At 46.1% G+C, this 21,188-nt stretch overlaps 1 protein-coding gene across 4 annotated transcripts in view; it reads right to left on the bottom strand.

The window, feature by feature from the left end:
• Positions 1-21,188, bottom strand: part of C1H5orf22 (chromosome 1 C5orf22 homolog) — a 142,409-nt gene that overhangs the window by 61,427 nt on the left and 59,794 nt on the right. For all 4 annotated transcript variants that reach the window (XM_030209181.1, XM_030209198.1, XM_030209206.1 and 1 more), the window contains exon 5: positions 15,709-16,162. In XM_030209181.1, the coding sequence (XP_030065041.1) occupies positions 15,709-16,162 (454 nt within the window). The remainder of the gene's footprint in view (positions 1-15,708; positions 16,163-21,188) is intronic.

Below are 21,188 nucleotides of genomic sequence, written 5' to 3'. Positions count from 1 at the left end.
GACAATCCGATTGTCCGGCAGGAACACTCTGCCCACTTGGGTGTCGAATCGAACTCCCAGATACTCCAGGGACTGAGTCGGGCGCAGCTGGCTTTTCTCCCAGTTAATGATCCACCCCAGGGAGCTCAAAAGAGCAATCACCCGGTCCACAGCTTTGCCGCACTCTGCATAAGAGGGGGCTCGGATCAACCAGTCGTCCAGATAAGGATGGACTTGTACTCCTTCCTTTCGCAGGAAGGCCGCGATGACCACCATTACTTTGGAGAAGGTCCGCGGAGCAGTAGCCAACCCGAACGGGAGGGCTCTGAACTGGAAGTGTCGGCCCAGGACTGCAAAACGCAGAAAGCGTTGATGAGGAGGCCAGATGGGAATATGCAAATACGCTTCCTTGATGTCCAAGGATGCCAGGAACTCCCCTGCCTTCACTGCCGCTATAACAGAGCGGAGAGTCTCCATGCGAAAGTGCCGAACTTTCAAGGCCCGATTGACCCCTTTGAGGTCGAGGATAGGCCGTACAGAACCTCCTTTCTTTGGTACCACAAAGTAAATGGAGTAACGTCCCTTGCCAAGCTGATTTTCTGGCACCGGAACGACCGCACCCAGGCGGATCAGATTGTCCAAAGTCTGCTGCACTGCCACAGCTTTGACCGGAGACTTGCAGGGAGAGAGTACAAACCCGTCTCTTAAGGGTCGGCAGAACTCTAGCTTGTAGCCGTCTCTGATGACTTCCAGCACCCAAGCATCTGAAGTTACCCTGGTCCACTCGCCCAGAAACGAGGACAGGCGTCCTCCAATCTGCTCTGGGCCATGGACCAGGGCCCCGTCATTGGGTACGAGACCCTGGGGGAGGACCAGAGGGCGCACCTCCGGGACGGCGGTCTCTGCGAAAGGAATGCTGCTTGGGGGAGAAGTTCCTTTTGAAGGAAGAGGGGGCAGAGGAGCCCGACTTGCCCAGGCGGTACCGACGGGCTTCCTGAAACTGTCCTCTGGAGTTACCGGCCCGAGCCCTGACCTCTGGTAACCTCTTGCCCTTAGACGTGCCGAGATCGGTCACAATTTTGTCCAACTCGACCCCAAAGAGCAGCTTGCCTTTAAAAGGCAACTTAGCCAGGCGGGACTTAGAGGAGTGGTCAGCAGACCAATGCTTCAGCCAAAGCCACCGCCACGCAGAGACTGTCTGAGCCATACCTTTAGCCGAGGCTCTCAAGACATCATACAGCAAGTCTGCCAAATAAGCCAAGCCCGATTCCAGGGCCGGCCAATCCGCCCTCAAGGAAGGATCCGAGGGGGAAGCCCGCTGCACAAGCGTCAGGCACGCCCTGGCCACATAGGAGCCGCAAACTGAGGCCTGCAAACTTAAAGCAGCCGCCTCGAAGGATGACCTTAAGGCCGACTCCAATCTTCTGTCTTGGGCGTCCTTTAGGGCCGTGCCACCTTCCACCGGCAACGCCGTTTTCTTAGTCACCGCAGTGATTAAAGAATCCACGGTAGGCCAAAGAAAGGCCTCCCGTTCACTTTCAGGCAGAGGATAGAGGCGGGACATAGCCCTAGCCACTTTGAGGCTCCCTTCAGGAACATCCCATTGAGCCGAAATCAAGGTGGACATGGCATCATGCACGTGGAAGGTTCTAGGCGGGCGCTTCGTCCCCAGCATAATGGTGGAGCCAACAGGGGCTGAGGGAGGGACGTCCTCCGGAGAGGAAATCTTCAAAATGCTCATGGCCTGCACTAACAGGTTGGGCAAGTCCTCTGAGCGAAAAAATCCGCGCTGCAGAGGGGTCATCCGCTCCATCCGAGCGGGAATCTGTCTCCTCCAAGGAATCCCCAAAGGACCGTTGGGAGAACCCAGATACGCTGCCCTCATCTACATCAGAGGAGACAGAGTCCTCTAAGGCCTGGAAATCCACCCGAGGGCCTCAACCCCTTTATCGGACAAGGGAGCCGGGGCAGCGTTCTGCATAAGGAAGGCCTGATGCAGCAGCAAAATGAACTCGGGGGAGAAACCCCCCAGACTGTGCACTTCAGCAGCCTGGGCCACAGCCCTAGACGCACCCTCAACCGGCGCTCGCAAGAGCGGGGGAGAAACATGCTGCGCATCCAAAATGGCGTCCGGCGTGACACTCTGCGAGGGAGCCGCGCGGGAAGAACGGCGCTGAACTTTGGCCGCTTTTTTGCCGTCGCCCAAATCAAGGGCGGCCATAGAATTAACGTCTCCCACCTCAAGGGCGGCCCAAGAAGAAGCTGTCCGAGCAGAGTGGCCGGCCAAGATGGCGGAGGCGAGCAGCGGGGATGGGCGTTTATGGCGGGAAAAAACCGCCGCACCGGAGGAAGAACCGGGACACTGACCGGCCTCCAAACTGACACCCAACAAGGGCGAATCAGACTTTAAGACCCCCGCATCCCCGCTAGAAGCGCACACACGGTCCGGGGAGCGGTTCTTTGCGCCCTCGCCCTCCGACGCCATAGGCCACGTGGAGACCGATCGGGGAACCCCCTGCCCGCTACAAAAAGGTAAAAATTACCTGCTTCTCGCTCCGAGCTGTAACGAACTGGTGTCCCAGTGAGTAGCTGCAATAAACGTTGAAATAAACGCCCTTAAGGACGTCCAAATTTTTTTTTTTTTTTTTTTAAGAGCCCTCAACCCCAGGTACTCAACAAAACCTAAAAATTAGGCTTGGAGACCTAGCCAGAGCTGCTGCTGTGTGTGACCACCACCTGCTGAGATAGAGAACATACTGGGGAGTTTCCGGCAGCACATGACCACATATAGGGAGGCAAAAGCTTTGCTCTCTATCTCCACCTGCTGGTAGATGGACACAACCCACCAGTCTATGGATTGATCAGCATGATGATATGGAAAGGCCCGTTTCTGGAGCCAATGAAACGGGCGCTAGCAAGGCTTTCCTGTGGCCCCCCCTCCCCGTCGGCGATGTTGGTGAATTGCTCCACCTCCGCCCTCAACGTTATAACGTTTGACGTGAGGGCGGGGCCCAGAGACTGTGTTTTTCGAGGCTTCAGAGCTTCGAACATACGAACCTTGGCTTCAGTGACGTCAGAAGCCAATAGAACGTTGAGGGTGAGTTTTATAGGGAGCAGATGGGCGTGGCTGAGTACTGAGGGTGAGTAGTCCCAATAGTAGCCTAGCCTACAGGAGTTCAGGGCTTCACTGCCACAGATGGAGTGAGCTTCAGAACTCTGAGGGGGGATTTTATTTATATAGATAAGTATTACCATACTGGGACAGGCCGAAGGTCCATCAAACCCAGTATCCTTTTTCCAACAGTGGCCAATCTAGTTCACAAGTACCTGGCAAGATCAAGAACAGCAAAACAGATTTTATGCTGCTTATCCTAGAATATGCAGTGGATTTTCCCAAGTCCATCTTAATAATGGCTTATGGACTCTTCTTTTAGGAAATTATGCAAACTTTTTTTTAAACCCCATTAAGATAACTGATTTTACCACATTCTCTGGCAACAAATTCCAGAGTTTAAATAATCACCGAGTGAAGAACTATTTTCTCAGATTCGTTTAAAATTTACTACTTAGTAGCTTCTTTGCTTGCCCCCTAGTCCTGTATTTGTGGAAAGAGTAAACAAGTGATTCACATCTGCCTGTTCCACTCCACTCAGTATTTTATAAACCTCTATTATATCTCACCTCAGCCGTCTCTTCTCCAAGCTGAAGAGCCCTAGCCATTTTAGCCTTTCCTCATAGGGAAGTCATCCTATCCCCTTTATCATTTTTGTCGCCCTTCTCTGTATCTTTTCTAATTCCACTATGTAGAAGTCAAAGGTAAAACAATATTGGAATGATAGATGAGTACAGCTACATCACATATTAGAACAAACAGTCTCTAAAGAGCTGGAATTGTGCTTACTGGACTTAACTGATGATTTGGAATGGGAAGAACCAGTACAGGAATTGTTCACAAAATTTGTCCTATTGCTAAAAAAACGTGTCTTAATGCCGAGATGCAACTACAGTCTCCTGCACTCACTTTATGAAGAAATTATACCCTTAGTTGTATAAACTTGTACGCACAAACTTCTTCTGTTCTGCTCTAAGACTTAAATCCTTTCTAATTTCCTAAGGATTCAAGTGGATCATAAGAGAGGAGATATATGTTAATTAACAAGATAGTAATCATAAGTGCATCACAGCATGTATAGTTATGTCTCTAAAATCATATATTAGATTTCCAAAAATGTAGAGAAGAGATGTCTTTAAACCTCTGTGAAATAAAGATGGATTTATTTGTATTGGAATATCATTCCACAGTTTAGCACTTTGATAAGAAAAAGAATGTTCAATTGATTTATGACAAACCTTCTTCATAGATAGCCTAATACTTCAACAAGAATTACGTTTAGCTAGAAAAACCAGCATCTGAGAAAAATAAAAATAGCTTGTTCCGTGTAAAGTCTTATACATCAAACATGCCAATTTAAACAGAGTATGAGCCTCTTAAATTTACCCCAGCCAAATATTAATCTCACTGCAGTGTGCTGCAATAACTAATGGGCGTAACAATTTAGTCAAAATGCCAATATACAAAGAGTTGCAATTATCAAATTGTGGAATAACTTGAGCAATAGTTCTAAAATTATCATGGCTAACAGTAGATACTATCGAACATCCTAGAATACTTTGGGATTGGAGGGAACATATTGAAATGGATTAATGGCTTCCTAACCGCAAGAACATACCAAGTGACATCAAATTTGAAAACATCATTACCATGGAAACCTGAATGTGGAGTACCCCAGGGATCGCCGCTATCACCAACCCTTTTCAACCTAATGATGACTCCACTGGCCAAATCACTATCCAACCAAGGCCTCAATCCCTACATTTATGCAGACGATGTCTTGATGTCCCGTTCAAACATGATCTAACAGAAATCGCAAGTGAAATCAATCACAGCTTCCAAATAATGAACTCATGGGCGGATGCATTCCAACTAAAGCTCAACGCAGAAAAAATACAATGTCTTATCCTCTCATCACAATATAACAAGATCAAACACACCACTATAAACACTTCAGACTACACCTTTCCTGTCTCGGACAGCCTGAAACTTCTGGGAGTTACAATTGACCGAAATCTCACACTATTGAGTAAAGCCTGTCTTCCCAAGGGAAATATTCCGCAGCCTGGTACAATCAATGGTGTTAAGCCACTTGGATTACTGTAATGCCATTTACGCCGGATGCAAAGAACAAATCATTAAGAAACTCCAAACTGCCCAAAACACTGCACCCAGACTCATATTTGGAAAAGCGAAATACGAAAGCACCAAACCCCTAAGAGATAAACTACACTGGTTCCCACTAAAAGAACGAATTACGTTCAAAATCTATACTCTGGTTCATAAAATCATTCATGGCGAGGCCCCAGTATATATGTCAGACCTTATAGACTTACCAACCAGGAACACAAAAAGATCATCATGCACATTCTTGAACCTCCATTACCCCAGTTCCAAAGGATTTAAATATAATGAAGATACTTACCTGTAGCAGGTATTCTCCGAGGACAGCAGGCTGGAGACATCATCACGCATGGGCCGTCGTCCGCGACGGCCCAGGAGCTCCTGAATTTTAAAGAAAAAAACTTTAAAGCTTCTAGAAGCAGCGCGACGGGGACAATGTACCGTGCATGCGTGAGTGACTTCCCGCCCGCGACGCCCGCTCGCTTCCCTCAGTTATATAACAAGCAAGAAGAAGAGAACAACTCCAAAGGGGAGGAGGGAGGGTTGTGATGATGTCCAGCCTGCTGTCCTCGGAGAATACCTGCTACAGGTAAGTATCTTCATTTTCTCAGAGGACAAGCAGGCTGGACATAATCACGCATGGGGTATCCCTAGCACCCAGGCTCACTCAAAACAATGAACACTGGTCAATTGGGCCTCGCAACGGCGAGGACATAACTGAAATTGACCTAAAAACAAACACAACTAAGTGAGAGTGCAGCCTGCAACAGAACAGAAATGGGCCTAGGAGGGCGGTGTTGGATTCTAAACCCCAAACAGATTCTGTAACACCAACTGCCCAAACCGACTGTCGCGTCGGGTATCCTGTTGTAGGCAGTAGTGAGATGTGAATGTGTGGACTGATGACCACTTTGCAGCTTTGCAAATCTCTCCAATAGAAGCTGACTTCAGATGAGCCACTGACGCGCCATGGCTCTGACATTACAAGCCGTGACATGGCCCTCCAAAGTCAATCCAGCTTGGGCATAATTGAAGGACATGCAATCTGCTAGCCAATTTGAGATTGTGCGTTTTCCGATGGCAATCCCCATCCTGTTGGGATCAAAAGAAATAACTGAGCGGACTGTCTATAGGGCATCGTCCGCTCCACGTAAAAGGCCAATGCTCTCTTACAGTCCAAGGTATGCAACTTGTCCTCACCAGGGCGGGCATGTGGACGGGGAAAAAATGTTGGCAAGACAATTGACTGGTTCAGATGGAACTCCGACACCACCTTCGGCAGGAACTTAGGATGACTGCGGAAAACTACCCTGTTATGATGAAATTTAATGTAGGGAGCATGAACTACCAGGGCTTGGAGCTCACTGACTCTACGAGCTGAAGTAACAGCCACCAAGAAAATGACCTTCCAGGTCAAGTACTTCAGATGGCAGGAATTCAGTGGCTCAAAAGGAGGTTTCATGAGCTGGGTGAGAATGACGTTGAGATCCCATGACACTGGTGGAGGTTTGACAGGGGGCTTTGACAAAAGCAAACCTCTCATGAAACGAACAACTAAAGGCTGTCCAGAGATAGGCTGACCCTCTACACGGTGATAAGCACTGATTGCACTCAGGTGAACCCTTACTGAGTTGGTCTTAAGACCAGACTCTGACAAGTGTAGAAGGTACTCAAGCAGGGTCCGTGTAGGACAAGAGAAAGGGGCTAGGGCCTTGCCGTCACACCAGACGGCAAACCTCCTCCATTTAAACCCATAACTCCTTTTCGTGGAATCTTTCCTGGAAGCAAGCAAGACTCGGGAGACACCCTCTGAGAAGCCTAAAGAGGCAACTTCTACGCTCTCAACATCCAGGCCGTGACAGCCAGAGACTGGAGGATGGGATGCAGAAGCGACCCCTCGTTCTGAGTGTCGGAAAACAGTCCAATCTCCATGGTTCTTCGGAGGACAAGTCCAGAAGAAGAGGGAACCAAATCTGATGAGGCCAAAAGGGCGCTATCAGAATCATGGCTCCGCGGTCTTGCTTGAGTTTCAGCAGAGTCTTCCCCACCAAAGGAATGGGAGGATAAGCATATAGGAGACCTGTCCCCCAATGAAGGAGAAAGGCATCTGACGCTAGCCTGCCATGGACCTGGAACAGAAATGCGGAACTTTGTGATTGAACTGAGTGGCAAAAAAGATCCACTGAGTGGGTGCCCCACGCTCGGAAGATCTTGCGGACAACGTCCATGTTCAGAGACCACTCGTGAGGTTGCATGATCCTGCTCAACCTGTCGGCCAGGCCGTTGTTTACGCCTGCCAGATATGTGGCTTGGAGAAGCATACCATGCTGAGTCGCCCAAAGCCTGACGGCTTCCTGACACACAGGGCGAGATCCGATGCCCCCCTGCTTGTTGATGTAATACATAGCAACCTGATTGTCTGTCTGAATTAGGATAACTTGTTTGGACAGCCTATCTCTGAAAGTCTTTAGAGCATTCCAGATCGCTCGCAATTCCAAGAGGTTGATCTGAAGATGCGTTTCCTGGAAGGACCAAACTCCTTGAGTGTGGAGCCCATCCACATGAGCTCCCCACCCCAGAAGGGATGCATCCGTCGTCAGCACTTTTTGGAATGGGCGTCCCAAGGTCAGATTGGAGCAAATGGTCCACCAGTGAAGGGCATTACAAAATTTGGTGGAAAGATGGATCTAGATCCCCCGTAGCCTGACACCACTGGGAAGCTAGGGTCCACTGAACCGATCTCATGTGTAGACATGCCATGGGTGTCACATGAACTGTGGAGGCCATGTGGCCCAGAAGTCTCAACATCTGCCGAGCTGTGATCTGTTGGGATGCTCGAGCTGAGGACACGAGGGCGAGGTTGTCCGCCCGTGCCTGGGGAAGGTAAGCTTGAGACGTCTGTGTGTTCAACAGAGCTCCTATGAATTCCAATTTCTGTACGGGAATCAGGTGGGACTTGGGGTAGTTGATGATAAACCCCAGTAGTTCGAGCAATTGAATAGTAATCTGCATGGATCGTAGAGCCCCTGCCTCCGAGGTGCTCTTCACCAGCCAATCATCGAGATAAGGGAACACATGTACTCCCAGTCTGCGTAGCGATGCTGCAACCACTGCCAAGCACTTTATGAAGACTCTGGGTGCAGAGGCAAAACCAAAGGGCAGCATGCAGTACTGAAAATGCTGAGTTCCCAGACAAAATCGAAGGTACTGCTTGTGATTTGGGAGCACCGGAATGTGAGTGTAGGCGTCCTTTAAGTCCAGAGAGCATAGCCAATTGTTTTCCTGAATCATGGGAAGAAGGGTGCCCAGGGAAAGCATCCTGAACTTTTCTCGGACCAGATATTTGTTCAGGGCCCTTAGGTCTAGGATGGGACGCATCCCCCCTGTTTTCTTTTCTACAAGGAAGTACCTAGAATAGAATCCCAGCCCTTCTTGCCCGGGTGGAACAGGCTCGACCGCATTGGCGCTGAGAAGGGCGGAGAGTTCCTCTGCAAGTACCTGCTTGTGCCGGGAAGTGAAAGATTGAGCTCCCGGAGGACAATTTGGAGGCTTTGATTCCAGACTGAGAGCGTATCCGGACCGGACTATTTTAAGAACCCACCTGTTGGAGGTTATCAGAGGCCACCTTTGGTGAAAAAATATAAGCCTCCCTCCGACAGGAAGATCGTCCGGTATAGACATTTTGATGTCGGCTATGCTGCTCTGGAGCCAGTCAAAAGCTTGAACCTTGCTTTTGCTGGGGAGCCGGAGGGGCCTGAGGCGCACGCCGCTGACGAGAGCGGGCCTGCTGGGGGCGAGCCTGAACAGGCTGTCGTGAAGCAGGAGTGTACCTATGCCTATTAGAGGAATAGGGAGCACTCCTCCTCCCTTCAAAAAACCTCCTAGAGGAGGAGGTAGTAGCAGAAGGCGTCAGGCGGGCGAGAGAGTCCATAGCATCATGTTCCTTTTTGAGGGAATCAACCATATCCTCAACCTTCTCTCCAAAAAGATTGTCCCCCCAGCAAGGAACATCCGCCATAAGGTGCTGGGTCTTCCGATCCAGGTCCGAGACACGCAGCCAGGAGAGTCTGTGCATCACAATACCTTGAGCAGCCGCCCTGGATGCAGCATCAAAAGAATCAAAAGCTCCCCTGGCCAGGAATTTGCGACATGCCTTCTGCTGCCTGACCACCTGGTGAAAAGGCTCGGCAAGCTCAGGAGGAAGAGCTTCAACCAAACTGGACAGTTGCTTTATCGAGTTCCGTAAGTGGATGCTGGTGTACAGCTGGTATGTTTGAATCTTGGCCACGAGCGTTCCGGCCTGATACGTACGCCTCCCAAAAGAATCCAAGGTCCTAGGACTCTCTGCCCGGGGGCACCGAAGCGTAGTCCCTAGTACTCTTGGATCTTCTGAGAGCAGAGTCCACCACCATGGAATCGCGAGGAAGTTGGGCCTTCACCATCACAGGCTCACCGTGGACTCTGTACTGGGACTCGGACTTCTTGTTGACAACTGAATTAGATAGAGAGCAAAACCAATCCCGCAACATCACTTCCCTGAGTGTATTGTGCAGGGGGGGCCGTTGCAACCTCTTTTGGCGGAGAAGGATAATCCAGGACCTCGAACATCTCAGCCCTGGGCTCATCCACAGCCTCCATGGGAAAAGGAATGTCCCTAGACATTTCCCGCACAAAAGATGAAAAGGAGAGACACTCAGGTGGAGATTGTCTAACCTCAATAGGCGGAGTGGGATCAGATGGAAGCCCCTGAGAATCTTCCTCCGAAAAAAATATGGGGTCTTCTTCCTCACTCCATGAGTGCTCCTGTTCGGTGTCGGACAATAGCTTCTCGAAGAGCAGCCCGAACCCGATCCTGCCTCGACCTCGAGGATCGATGTCCTCGCAAAGGACGTCGAGAAGTGGACCCTTGCCTGGACTCCGGTGAAGCTTCCTCCACTGATGTCGAAGGAGAGTCCACTCGGGTGGCAACCAGCTCAGGCACCGCAAGCGGTACCGAGGGCCGGGGCCTCCGCGCAGGAGATGGGGCGGACGCAGTCTCAGCAGTAGGTACCAGAGGCAGAAGGACGCATCATCCCCTCCAGAAGGCCTGGAAGCATGGCCCGGAGACACTCATCGAGGGCTGCCATCGGAACAAGCTGTGGGATTGGTACGGGAGTCGGTGGTAGAATCAGATGAGGTTCGAGAGCAGGTACCTGGCTGCCAGACGACCGATGCGTCGGCACCTCCTGAATGGAGGGTAAGCGCTCCTCCCGACACCGACGCTTCTCGGGTGCCGACTCCCTCGGCTCCCTGGAGCTCTCGGTACCATGACAGGAAGGCGATCGATGACTATGTTTCTTAGCCTTCGCCCGACGTCGACACTCCTCGGTACCGAGGAGGACGAGGAATCCTCATGCCACCTCGGGCCCGGGTCCAACTCAGGGCGGTCCCAGGGGGCCTGCATAGCAATAGGCCTGGAGACTGGTGGAGACCCACTCGATGCCTCACTGCTCCCAGCTGTAGCAGGTCTTTCGGCAGCCATTACCTGGACTCTCGATGCTGCTTCCCTCGACACCGATGTCGATGCCGACGTCGAAGGACCGGACCGATCTGGAAAAAGCTTCTCACGCTGAGCCTCTCGAGCTACCTGGGTCCTCTTGTTCATTAATTTGCAAAGCTTACACAAAGCTGGCAAATGGTCGGGCCCGAGACACTGGAGACACCAGGCGTGAGGATCAGTCAACGAGATGGTCCAGTTGCAGCGGGAACAGCGTTTGAAGCCGCTGGGAGTCCTCGATGACATGGGAGGAAAAATAGCGGTCGAAAAATCAAACGACTCGATGGTGCCGACTCGATGGTGCCAACGAAAAGGCATGAAAAAGGAAAAAGCCACGCGACCGGGCGGCCTAAAGATGGCTGCGACCGGAGAAGAAAGGAAACTTAAAAACGGGGAAAAAAACAAACTAAGAAAAATAAGGTTCTTTTTTTTTTTTTAACTTTGAATGAAGAGAAAAAAAGGTAGCAAAAAGCCACAATCGGAGCGCGTAAACGCGACGGAAAAAACATCTCCTGGGCCACAAAACGCAAGGAGCGGCAGAAAAACAACCCCTCTTCGCGAAGCGGAAAAAAGGAAACTGAGGGAAGCGCACAGGCGTTGCGGGCGGGAAGTCACTCGCGCCTGCACGGTGCATTGTCCCCGCGCCCGTGGCACTGCTTCTAAAAGCTTTAAAGTTTTTTCTTTAAAATTCTGGAGCTCCTGGGCCGTCGCGGACGACAACCCATACGTGATGGTGTCCAGCCTGCTTGCCCTTGGAGAAAAACCAATATATGCATCTAGCTTCTCCTACATCAGCACAAAACTATGGAACGCACTACCAAATGCCATAAAAACAATGCACAACCTGGCAACCCTTCCGGAAATGACTAAAGACCAACCTGTTCAAAAAGACATATCATAATGATCCTTCATAAATGACCTAACATCAAAACTCTACCAGAACCAGTCAAAATCGAACTCTCTATACCTGTTTGCTTCAATCAATTTGTCACTAATGAACATTAATGCATTACCCCCTTATCTCTCACGCCTGAAATGAACTGTTTATCTAATTTACTTTATAATTTATTTCAACATTTATGAACTTTAAATGTAATACTACTTTGTATTTCTCCTTCCGGAAATGGCGTCCGCCATTACGGCATAATGTAAGCCACATTGAGCCTGCAAAAAGGCGGGAAAATGTGGGATACAAATGCAACAAATAAATAAATAAATAGATCTATTACTTCGCAGCTGTCTCAATTTAAAGAATATCTTCTCGAAAAGACTATTCACATGAGCCTCGAAGGTAAGTTTAGTCTAAAATTATGCTCAATACTCTAGATTGATTGTCAGCTGGCAAAGTTTCCCCAGTAGATAGAGTAATGCAATTTACATTCAACATTTCAGTGTCACCAAACCAACTTAGGGCTTCTTTTACAAAGCCACACTAACGATTCTCGTGCGGCAAATGAAAGGAAGCCCACAGAAACTGAATGGGCTTCCTCTCATTTATCCACAGGAATCGCTAGCGTGCTTTGTAAAAGAGGCCCTTAGTATGTGCAAAACTATCTCAAATTCTATCTCCAGGAATACCATCTCTGATGTACATTACAGATAAATCAATATTTATTTATAACATTTATATCTTTCTTATATTTTTCTTCAATATATTTTATAAAATTATATTTGTATAAATATATAATTATTCATATGATTATAATTATATACATATAAATATATTTATATTTTTCTTATATTTTCTTATATATATATTTCTTGAATTTTCTTCTTATTTGTTGCATTTGTATCCCACATTTTCCCACCTATTTGCAGGCTCAATGTGGCTTACAATTTTTCCGTCATGACTTATGTCATTTCAGAATACATATATAATTGATAATATATACAGAACAAAAATATGGAAGTATTTACCAAACGCAGCTGTCTCGCATTATTGATTTTGGTTTGAAAGAATTTTGTCTTCTGTTTTTGGTTATAAAATTCCAAAAACTGAAACCAGACCATCTGTAGATGTCAGGTCACTAAACACTTTAAAGAGTAGTTTAGAACAAGGATTACATGAACTTTATCTTCTGATCATATGTTTTCTTTGCTTCAATCACTGCGACTTTTACATCTTTTAAAATCCGATTCTTCCAATTTGAAAAAAAACCCTGAGGATCTTTAGATTTCCTCCAAGCTCTTTCTAATTTTCTACAATCTCTCTTAGATTAACAAAAATCAGGGGAAAACCATGGAACTGGGGAACTTTTGACACTCCTTTTATTGATATTTTTTTTTGTGTGTGTGTGTGTGTTACATTTGTACCCCGCGCTTTCCCAGTCATGGCAGGCTCAATGCGGCTTACATATTGTATATAGGTACTTATTTGTACCTGGGGTAATGGAGGGTTAAGTGACTTGCCCAGAGTCACAAGGAGCTGCCTGGGCCTGAAGTGGGAATTGAACTCAGTTCCTCAGGACCAAAGTCCACCACCCTAACCACTAGGCTACTCCTCCACTCCAGGCACAATATCATCTAATGATTAGGGTGAAAAGTTGCATGTGTAAGTTATAAATGTGTCAGTTGCGCACCTAACCAATAGGCTGATGCTCAGAACCTAACGCTAGTGCTAGAGGCAATTAGTGCCAGAATAGCGCTGCACAAAATGCTCAGAGGGCTCTAGCGCCAGAAACAATCTGCCCACCAAAAATTAGCGTAAATGATATTTAAATGCAAGAAAAAGGATTTTAAATAGGGTCATCATGTATTCCCCTCTCATGCTCAGAGAAAAATGCAGGAAAGAACGCTGCCCCTAATGCTGGAAACCTACCACCAGCTCTGAGCTAGTGGTAGGGGGGGCTTGAAGGGGGGGGGGGGTTCAGTGTCACTGTCACACATTCAAACTTGTGCACTTGAAGGGAGCGTTTTTAGTGTCACTGTCTCACATTCAAATCTGTACACTTGAAGGGAGAGTTTTCAGTGCCATGTGCAGCTTGAAGGGACAGTTTTCAGTGTCACTGTCACACATTCAAATTTGTGCATTTGAACGGGGAGTTGTGAGTATCACTGTCACACACTCAAACTTGTGCACTTGAAGAAAGAGTTTTCAGTGTCACTCTCACGCATCTGAACTTTTGCTCGAAGGGGAAAAGCTACTTGTGGATGCTTAGCTTGGGATATGTGTGGATTCTGATCCCAGGAAGGTTTTATTTTTCTCTGTTTCTGTTTGTTTTTGAAGTAGGGAGGGAGAGAATTGAAAAGTGCTGTGCAATCTCACAAGCATGGCCTCCCTGCTCCCCAATTTGACTGGGCATGCTCACAAGAGTTGTGCTTCCTGCACAGCTCTTGTATGCATGAGACAGACACATTCCCCTCTCTTAACTTCCCAATGCTCAATGCTAATGGCGTGCATATAATTTGAATACTATTAGTGTTAAGCATTGGGAAGTTATTTTGCTGTGCTGTTCCGTACAGCGCCAGAGTTTTGAGTATCTCCCCCTCAAAAAATTAACTACTAGTTAGCATTAATTACCAATTAATGACCAATTGACTATAATTGGTGATAACTACTGCTAATTAGCACTAATTAGCAGTTACACATGTAACTGCATGTAGTTGGTATTCAATAAACTGTGGCTAGAGTCTGTATAAGGCGCTGAAACAACACACACTAAGTGCGAATTCGATAAAGGCAATTCCGCGCGGAACTGTCTTTACAAAATACTAGCTTAAGTAATTTTTGTGACTAACTTTTGGCATGAGCATTTATGCCTGCCAAAGTCTGGTGTACAAGCTTGTGCCTAACTATTGTCAGTGGAAATGGAAGTATTCTATAACTCCGTGCCTAAATCCTGGGAATCCCCTTGACCCGCCCATGCCCCTCCCTTGGCTACACCCTTTCACAGCTGCATGCAAGATAAATTGGACAAGCAGGTTATAGAACACGAGCGGATCAGAGATCAGCGTGTAACCAGTAATTGGTACCAATTAGCATTTGACCAATTACTGATTATCATCACCAATTTAGCCAAATATTTTAGGCATGGATTGGTGCAAAACTGCATGTCAAACTTTGGGTGTTCTATACAAAATTGTGCACAAAATCCAGAGCACATAAATGCAAGGGGAAGGGGGGCATGAGTGGATCAGGGATGTGCCCAACGCTTAGGTTACTGAACGCTAGTAATTACATGCCTAACTGCCAGTGGTTAGGCGCGAGCATTTACATCAGACATCTCCTAAAGTCAGGCACGTAACTGCAGACTTATGCTAATGGTAATTGCGCACGCAACAGCCAATATGGAATTCACACTTAGTGTGTATCATCCTAGCGCCTAACTGTAGGTGATTTATAGAGAATTACCCCCTACATGCATAATCTATTTTGAATGGAGCCAATGACTACAATAAAATTAGGGGAGAAGGGTATAACCGGGTTTCTAGCTGTTTAAGAACCTTTTCTAGGACCTCTAACAACACAGCTTTGCAGAATTCTCCTGAATGTGTTAAAAATTTGATTCAGACTGGGAAAGAAGGGAATGGGGGAACAGGAGGGTCTAAGGGGGGAAAAACAATAATTCAAAACTTGATATGTCGTGTTAGTATAATTATGATAGAAAAGGTGACCTATGTGGCATCACATTCCCTGTTAATAAAGATGGTTTTCAATTAAAAAAAAAAAAAAAGCTAAAAATGTACTGATCCCAAAAAAATAATGAAAATAAATATGAGAGACCTCTGCAATGACAGGAAGCCCTTATTTCCTTGTCTGAATCTATGTGCTAGGCAAACAAGTGGCAGCTGAGTAACAGCCCAAATAGGAACATCTCCCACCTCTCAACAATGTTTCTCTCTCTAAATCATGTGTGTAGAACACTATCTCCAACACCGAATCACTGTTCCCTAGAATCGGCAATAAGTACAAATGTTGTATGCAGTATGCCAGGACATTTTCATTTAGTAATTTTACCTGGGTGTACATTTCTTTAAAAGGATTCTTAACTGAAAAGAAATCTAAGTCGATGTCTAGAACGTAGGCACTGCCCTTCTGCAGAACCTGCAGGATTTCTTTGATGATCTTCTCTGCACCTTCTCGTTTCTGACCTTCAGACGATTTGCTGCAAGTTTCCACCTTGTCTAGAGAAATCGGTCTTGCTTTTATCATATCACCTCCTAAGTCTATGCCTTCTCCAGAGGGCATACAAGATCTCTCAGAGGAGGTAGCAGTGTGCAATCCAGCAGCTGAATTTTCCTCCAGTCTCCGTTTCTTAGCAGTAGTCTCCCCATTTCCAATTTCCTGACTGTGCAAATCTTCAAAAGGAGTCACCAGAATTACCTCCAAATGTAAAGGCCTTGGATTCATAAGCTGCTTTTCAGGAACATAGAGGCCATCACTTAGAAAGTAATCATCTGTACCTGTTACCCTGGATTGGATAAGAAACAATAGAAATAGTGCCTTTTAGTGGTAACACTCACCATGTACAGTGTAACTTGGATACAGTATATATTAATACTATTTATTTATATTCCACATTATCTTAACATTCTAAGTGGAGAAAAATAGACATACAAAATCAATAGTGAAAACATTCATAATTAAACACATTTTCTACTTTGCCTAATTTCAACAGCTCGCTTCACAATGTACTGATATAAATCACTCTGTAAATAAAACATCCAGTCAACTAACAGGTCAGATTTACACATTTGTTTAGCCTCTTATGACTGATAAAAAAAAAAAGATGTTTTCAAATCCTTTTAAAATTCTGCTAATTTACAAATTGCTCATAACTCATTGGGCAAATAATTCCACAGTCTAGGACCAGCAACATAAAAAATAGAAGATCTAAAGGGGGATTATTTTCCTTATTTACAAATTATGCACTATTTGAATACTCTGGGTTGGCAGCGAACAGACCCCCGTACAGTGGAAAGTTTGGAGAACTTATGGGTAATGTTGCAGAAAGTACCTAGACCTATTTCAGTGATATACAGGTTCTTCAGGGGGTGGGATTCTACTGCATTTAGCTTTCAGAGGGCTTGGGAGATGGATTTACATTGTACATTTTCTGTTAAAGAATGGGAAATTATATGTGGGGAGGTCCAAAGGGCTTCAGTATGTGTGCTAGTACAGGAGAATGCTTACAAGGTACTTACATGTTGTATTATACACCTGAGCGAATGAAACGTATGTATCCTAGTATGTCTGATAAATGCTGGAGGTGTGGGGTCCAGAGAGGAACATTTTTGCATATCTGGTGAACTTCTGAATTAATATCCCCTTTTTGGTTGGGTGTGATGAAACTGCTCTCCACTCTGCTGGATGCTTCCTTAGTGTGTAATCCTATGGTCTGTTTGCTAGGTTTGTATAACGAGAGGGCCTTCAAGGGAGAAAGTAAGTTGATGTGGTGGGGCTTAGCGGCGGCTAAGTGCCTGGTGGCGTTATACTGGAAAAAGGTAGAGCCTCCGATTTTAGGGGAATGGAAGGGTAAGCTCAGGCAATTGGTGCATATGGAGTGTGTTATGGCGTATCGTAGGGATGGGATTTCCTTACATAAACAAGAATGGAATAGAATTTATTGCTGTTTAACAACTATATGAGGTGGGGGGATGGGGAATGGAAGGGTTTGGGGAGGTTGGGGTGGGGGCTGTTGGGGGTGAGGGGAAGAGGTCGGGGAGGTTGTTCTGAAGAGTTGCGCGGAGAAGTATGAAGAGTTGGGGGGTATGTTGTGGAGAAGTGGGGGGGAGGGGGGGTCATATGCATTGAATTCCACTTACTTTGGTTTGTGGTGGATATGTACTTAGGGAATGTTGTTTTAGTGCTTGTTGTAGTTGATGGGAGGGGTATTTTTATGCATTGCTACTTTATGGACTGTGCTTTGTTGCAGTTGTTTTGCTCTTGTGGGATTTACAGTGATGTATGATTATTACGATAAAATAAAATAACCAAAGTGGAAAAAAATTAGAAGATCTATACTAATCAAGTTGGACTGAATGAAAAAGAAGAAGGAACATTCAATAAATGTTTTTGAGCTGATCTCAAAGTTCTTCAAGGCTGATAAAGTTTCAAACTAGATGATACAACCATAGAAACAGTTAGTTAAAACTTTAAAAACGAGCAATATAATTTTAAACTTAATACACTGCTCAATGGGAAGCCAGTACAACTTTTCCAGTACTGGAGTAATATGTGAAAAATGAGAAATTCCTGTAATCACTCTAGCTGTAGAATTATATGCCACTTGCCAGAGGATTCAGTAAGTTAATGTAGCTGGATTGAAAAAAAAAAAGTTTGGATAAATTCTTGGAAGAAAACTCCATAAACCATTATTAAGAAAAACCTTGGGAAGGCTACTGCTTATCCATGGGGGTAGGTAGTATGGAATTCTTGCTACTTTTTGGGTACTTGTGACCTGGAATGGTAACTGTTAGAAACAAGATGCTGGGCTAGACAGACCTTTGCTCTGACCCAGTATGGCCAGTCTTATGATCTACAGAAGATTTTATATTTGGATCGAGGGAGCCCACACTGTGGCATGTATGCTCACATATCTTTTGTAGATAAGAATAGCAGCATTGCACAGCTGCACACACATTGTCTCAGCACCGAAGCTGGCAGATGATGCCAATGCTGCTGCTGTTTAACAAAATCTGGGCACACTTGCTAAATAGCACAAGGGAGACTCTTGGGAGATGGGAAGGGTTACCATTGTCTTTGATGGGACGCATCGCGTTGTTTAATATGGTGCTGTTCCCTAAATGGTTATATTTTCTGCAATCGATACCGATTTTCCTTAAGCAAAGGGATGTAAGTGCACTACATAGTATGCTTTCTAAGTTCTTCTGGGCTAAGAAAAGACCGCAGATTAAGTTTGAGTACCTTATGGGACAAGGGAGAGATGGGGGGTTTGGAGTCCCTGATATTAAACTTTATAATATAGCTTGTTTATTACGTCATTTAGGGGATTGGTACCAGCAGACAGAGGCATACACTCCGGTGGCCATGGAAAAGGCATTGTGTAGGCCAAGGCATACTTTCTATATGTTACATGCGAGGGGGAAAGAAGTGGAGGCACAAGCTAGATCAAGTGTTTTGATAGGACCATTGAGGGCGTTGTGGAGGGACCTGGCTAAGATTTGGGCCTTTGATGGTGGGTGTAGTAGGCTTCTCCCCCTGCAAGGAAATGACGCCTTTCGTCCGGGCACTGAAAATCCTGGATTGAGGGAATGGGGTGAGAGGGGGATTGTATTTTTACATCAGGTACTGGAGCCTGCTGGAGCAATCAAATCCATGGAGGACCTTGGTCTAAATCCTACAGATTGGAGCTCCAGATTTGCTTACGAACAGGTACGACACTATGTAGCTTCTTTGCCTAAGAGGACGCTGGGTGTCGATGTGGCCACCAAGCTGGAAGATCTTTTGGAGGTACCGTCGGGGGACCCTGTATCCATCTCCCTGTTGTATAAGCGATTGATAGCTACCCGCCCACAGAGAGATTTAGGGAAAGTGGCTGCTAGGTGGGCAGAAGACACACAGACGGAGGTCTCAACCCGGGATCTTCTGCGGGGGGTTGAGAGGGGTGGGGAAATGGACTAGGAGTGTAGAACTTCGGGAATGTCAGTTTAGAGTAATCTACAGAGCATACACATCACAGTCCCGTTTATTCCGGATGGGGTATCTAGAATCGGCTCAGTGTAGGCGATGTGGGGCGAACCAAAGTGATTTTTACCATGCTTTTTGGCAATGCCCTGCAACTGAGGCTTTTTGGAGACGGATATTACGGTTTTTGGAAGGTGTAGGAGGATCCCGGATCAGGCGTTTGCCAAAATGCATTTTGCTGGGATGCCAAAGTCCGGTGGAGGGGGGTACAGCTTACCAAAATGCACTTGTTCACAAGGCCTCTGTGGTTGGTATGAAATGTATCCTGGTGAATTGGACATTGGAGAGGGCCCCCTCTTTCTGGCAATGGCGTAATCGTTTACATGCCTTACTTTTGTTGGAGCTTCAGGATGCTCTGCTTAATTTCAAAACACAAAAACATTTTTATTTAACTTGGACAGATTATATTAATGTGATGTCTCCCAAAGCACGAAGTTACATTCTTAATAAACTCAGCGCGTTAAAGGATCCTACTTCAGCAACTTGTGTCACTTAAGTAAGAACGAGGTTACTGACTCGGTGGGTTCATAGGTCGCTCAGGCAGAAGGGGATAGGGAGGGGGGAGGGGAGTTATTTTTAGTTCAATGCACTCGTATTAGGTCTTGGTAAGAGATCACCTTGGGGTGGTAGGAGGGAGGGCCATCAGAACACAGGCTCTCCAGCTTGGGCCCCAGGAAAGGGTGCTAACCATATCATTTGGGAACTGCAGGTCCATTGCTGATAATATAGAACATGATCTTCGTAGCACTGGAAGGAGTGTGGTTACTAATACGTTTCTGATAAGAGGTTATTCCTTCATTGGTTGTTTCTCTTTTATCTTTATGGTGAAGTTGGGGGGGGGGGGGAGAGTTGAGGGGGGAGTTGGGAGACCTATTAATAATGTAAAACTTGATGACGGATAATGTTGTATTGTTTATTTGTGTCAGCTGTTCAGATCTTGAAATGTCTCACAGGTCTTGTATATCCTGGTTGTCATCAATAAAAATGTTGAACCATAACAAAATCTGGGTGTGCATTCAGCTGTACCTCAGACAGCAAGCTGAATCGTCATGTCCAAATGGGCAAATCAATTCCAAGATGTCAATGTGACGGTGGTGACAGTGTGAGTGACATTAGAAAAAACAACAATGGAAGTTCTGAGGAGGGCAAAGACAAGTCTTATACAAGCCACCGGCAGTGAAGCAATGTGGCACAAGTCTTTGGTTAAGTGTCTGCATCAGCTTATGCTTACTAAGCTAGACAGACTATTTCCATCCTAACATACACAGTAATTTGATGGAGGTCTCTTTATGAATAGTATGATGTGAGCAGTAAGCTTTAACATGCCAATATTCATGTTTACTAACTACAAGCAGAGATGGGTGTGCAGTCAAGCCTCAATGTTGGAATAATTTTCTAACTCAGAAACAGAGCAGGGTTTATTCATAGTATATTACCACGCCATAGATGTACTGAGGATATGCCAAAGTAATCCACTACACACCACAAATACCTTCTAGTGAAAAGAGATTATACAAAAGCATTACAGCTCAGACACAAATGGATTTGAACACCCACTGACATTTATTACAGCTATCTGGTACCCTTTGGATGCCTATTGCAAATATCCGCAGAAACAAAAGGGGTTCGAAGTTTCCACAAAAGTTCAACAAAAAAGAAAAAAGTGGAAAAACACAACTTCAAGAGATCAATCCGAGACAAGGGGTGAGATGCTCCAGGAAAGCTTTATTAGGGACCCTACACGGTCCGTGTTTCGGCTTTTAAAAAAGCCTTCATCAGGGGTCGATCAG

Source organism: Microcaecilia unicolor, chromosome 1 (genome assembly GCF_901765095.1).
Source record: "Microcaecilia unicolor chromosome 1, aMicUni1.1, whole genome shotgun sequence".
Classification (NCBI taxonomy): domain Eukaryota; kingdom Metazoa; phylum Chordata; class Amphibia; order Gymnophiona; family Siphonopidae; genus Microcaecilia; species Microcaecilia unicolor.
Note: the sequence above shows the minus strand (reverse complement) of the source record. Positions and strands in the feature narration are given on the sequence as shown.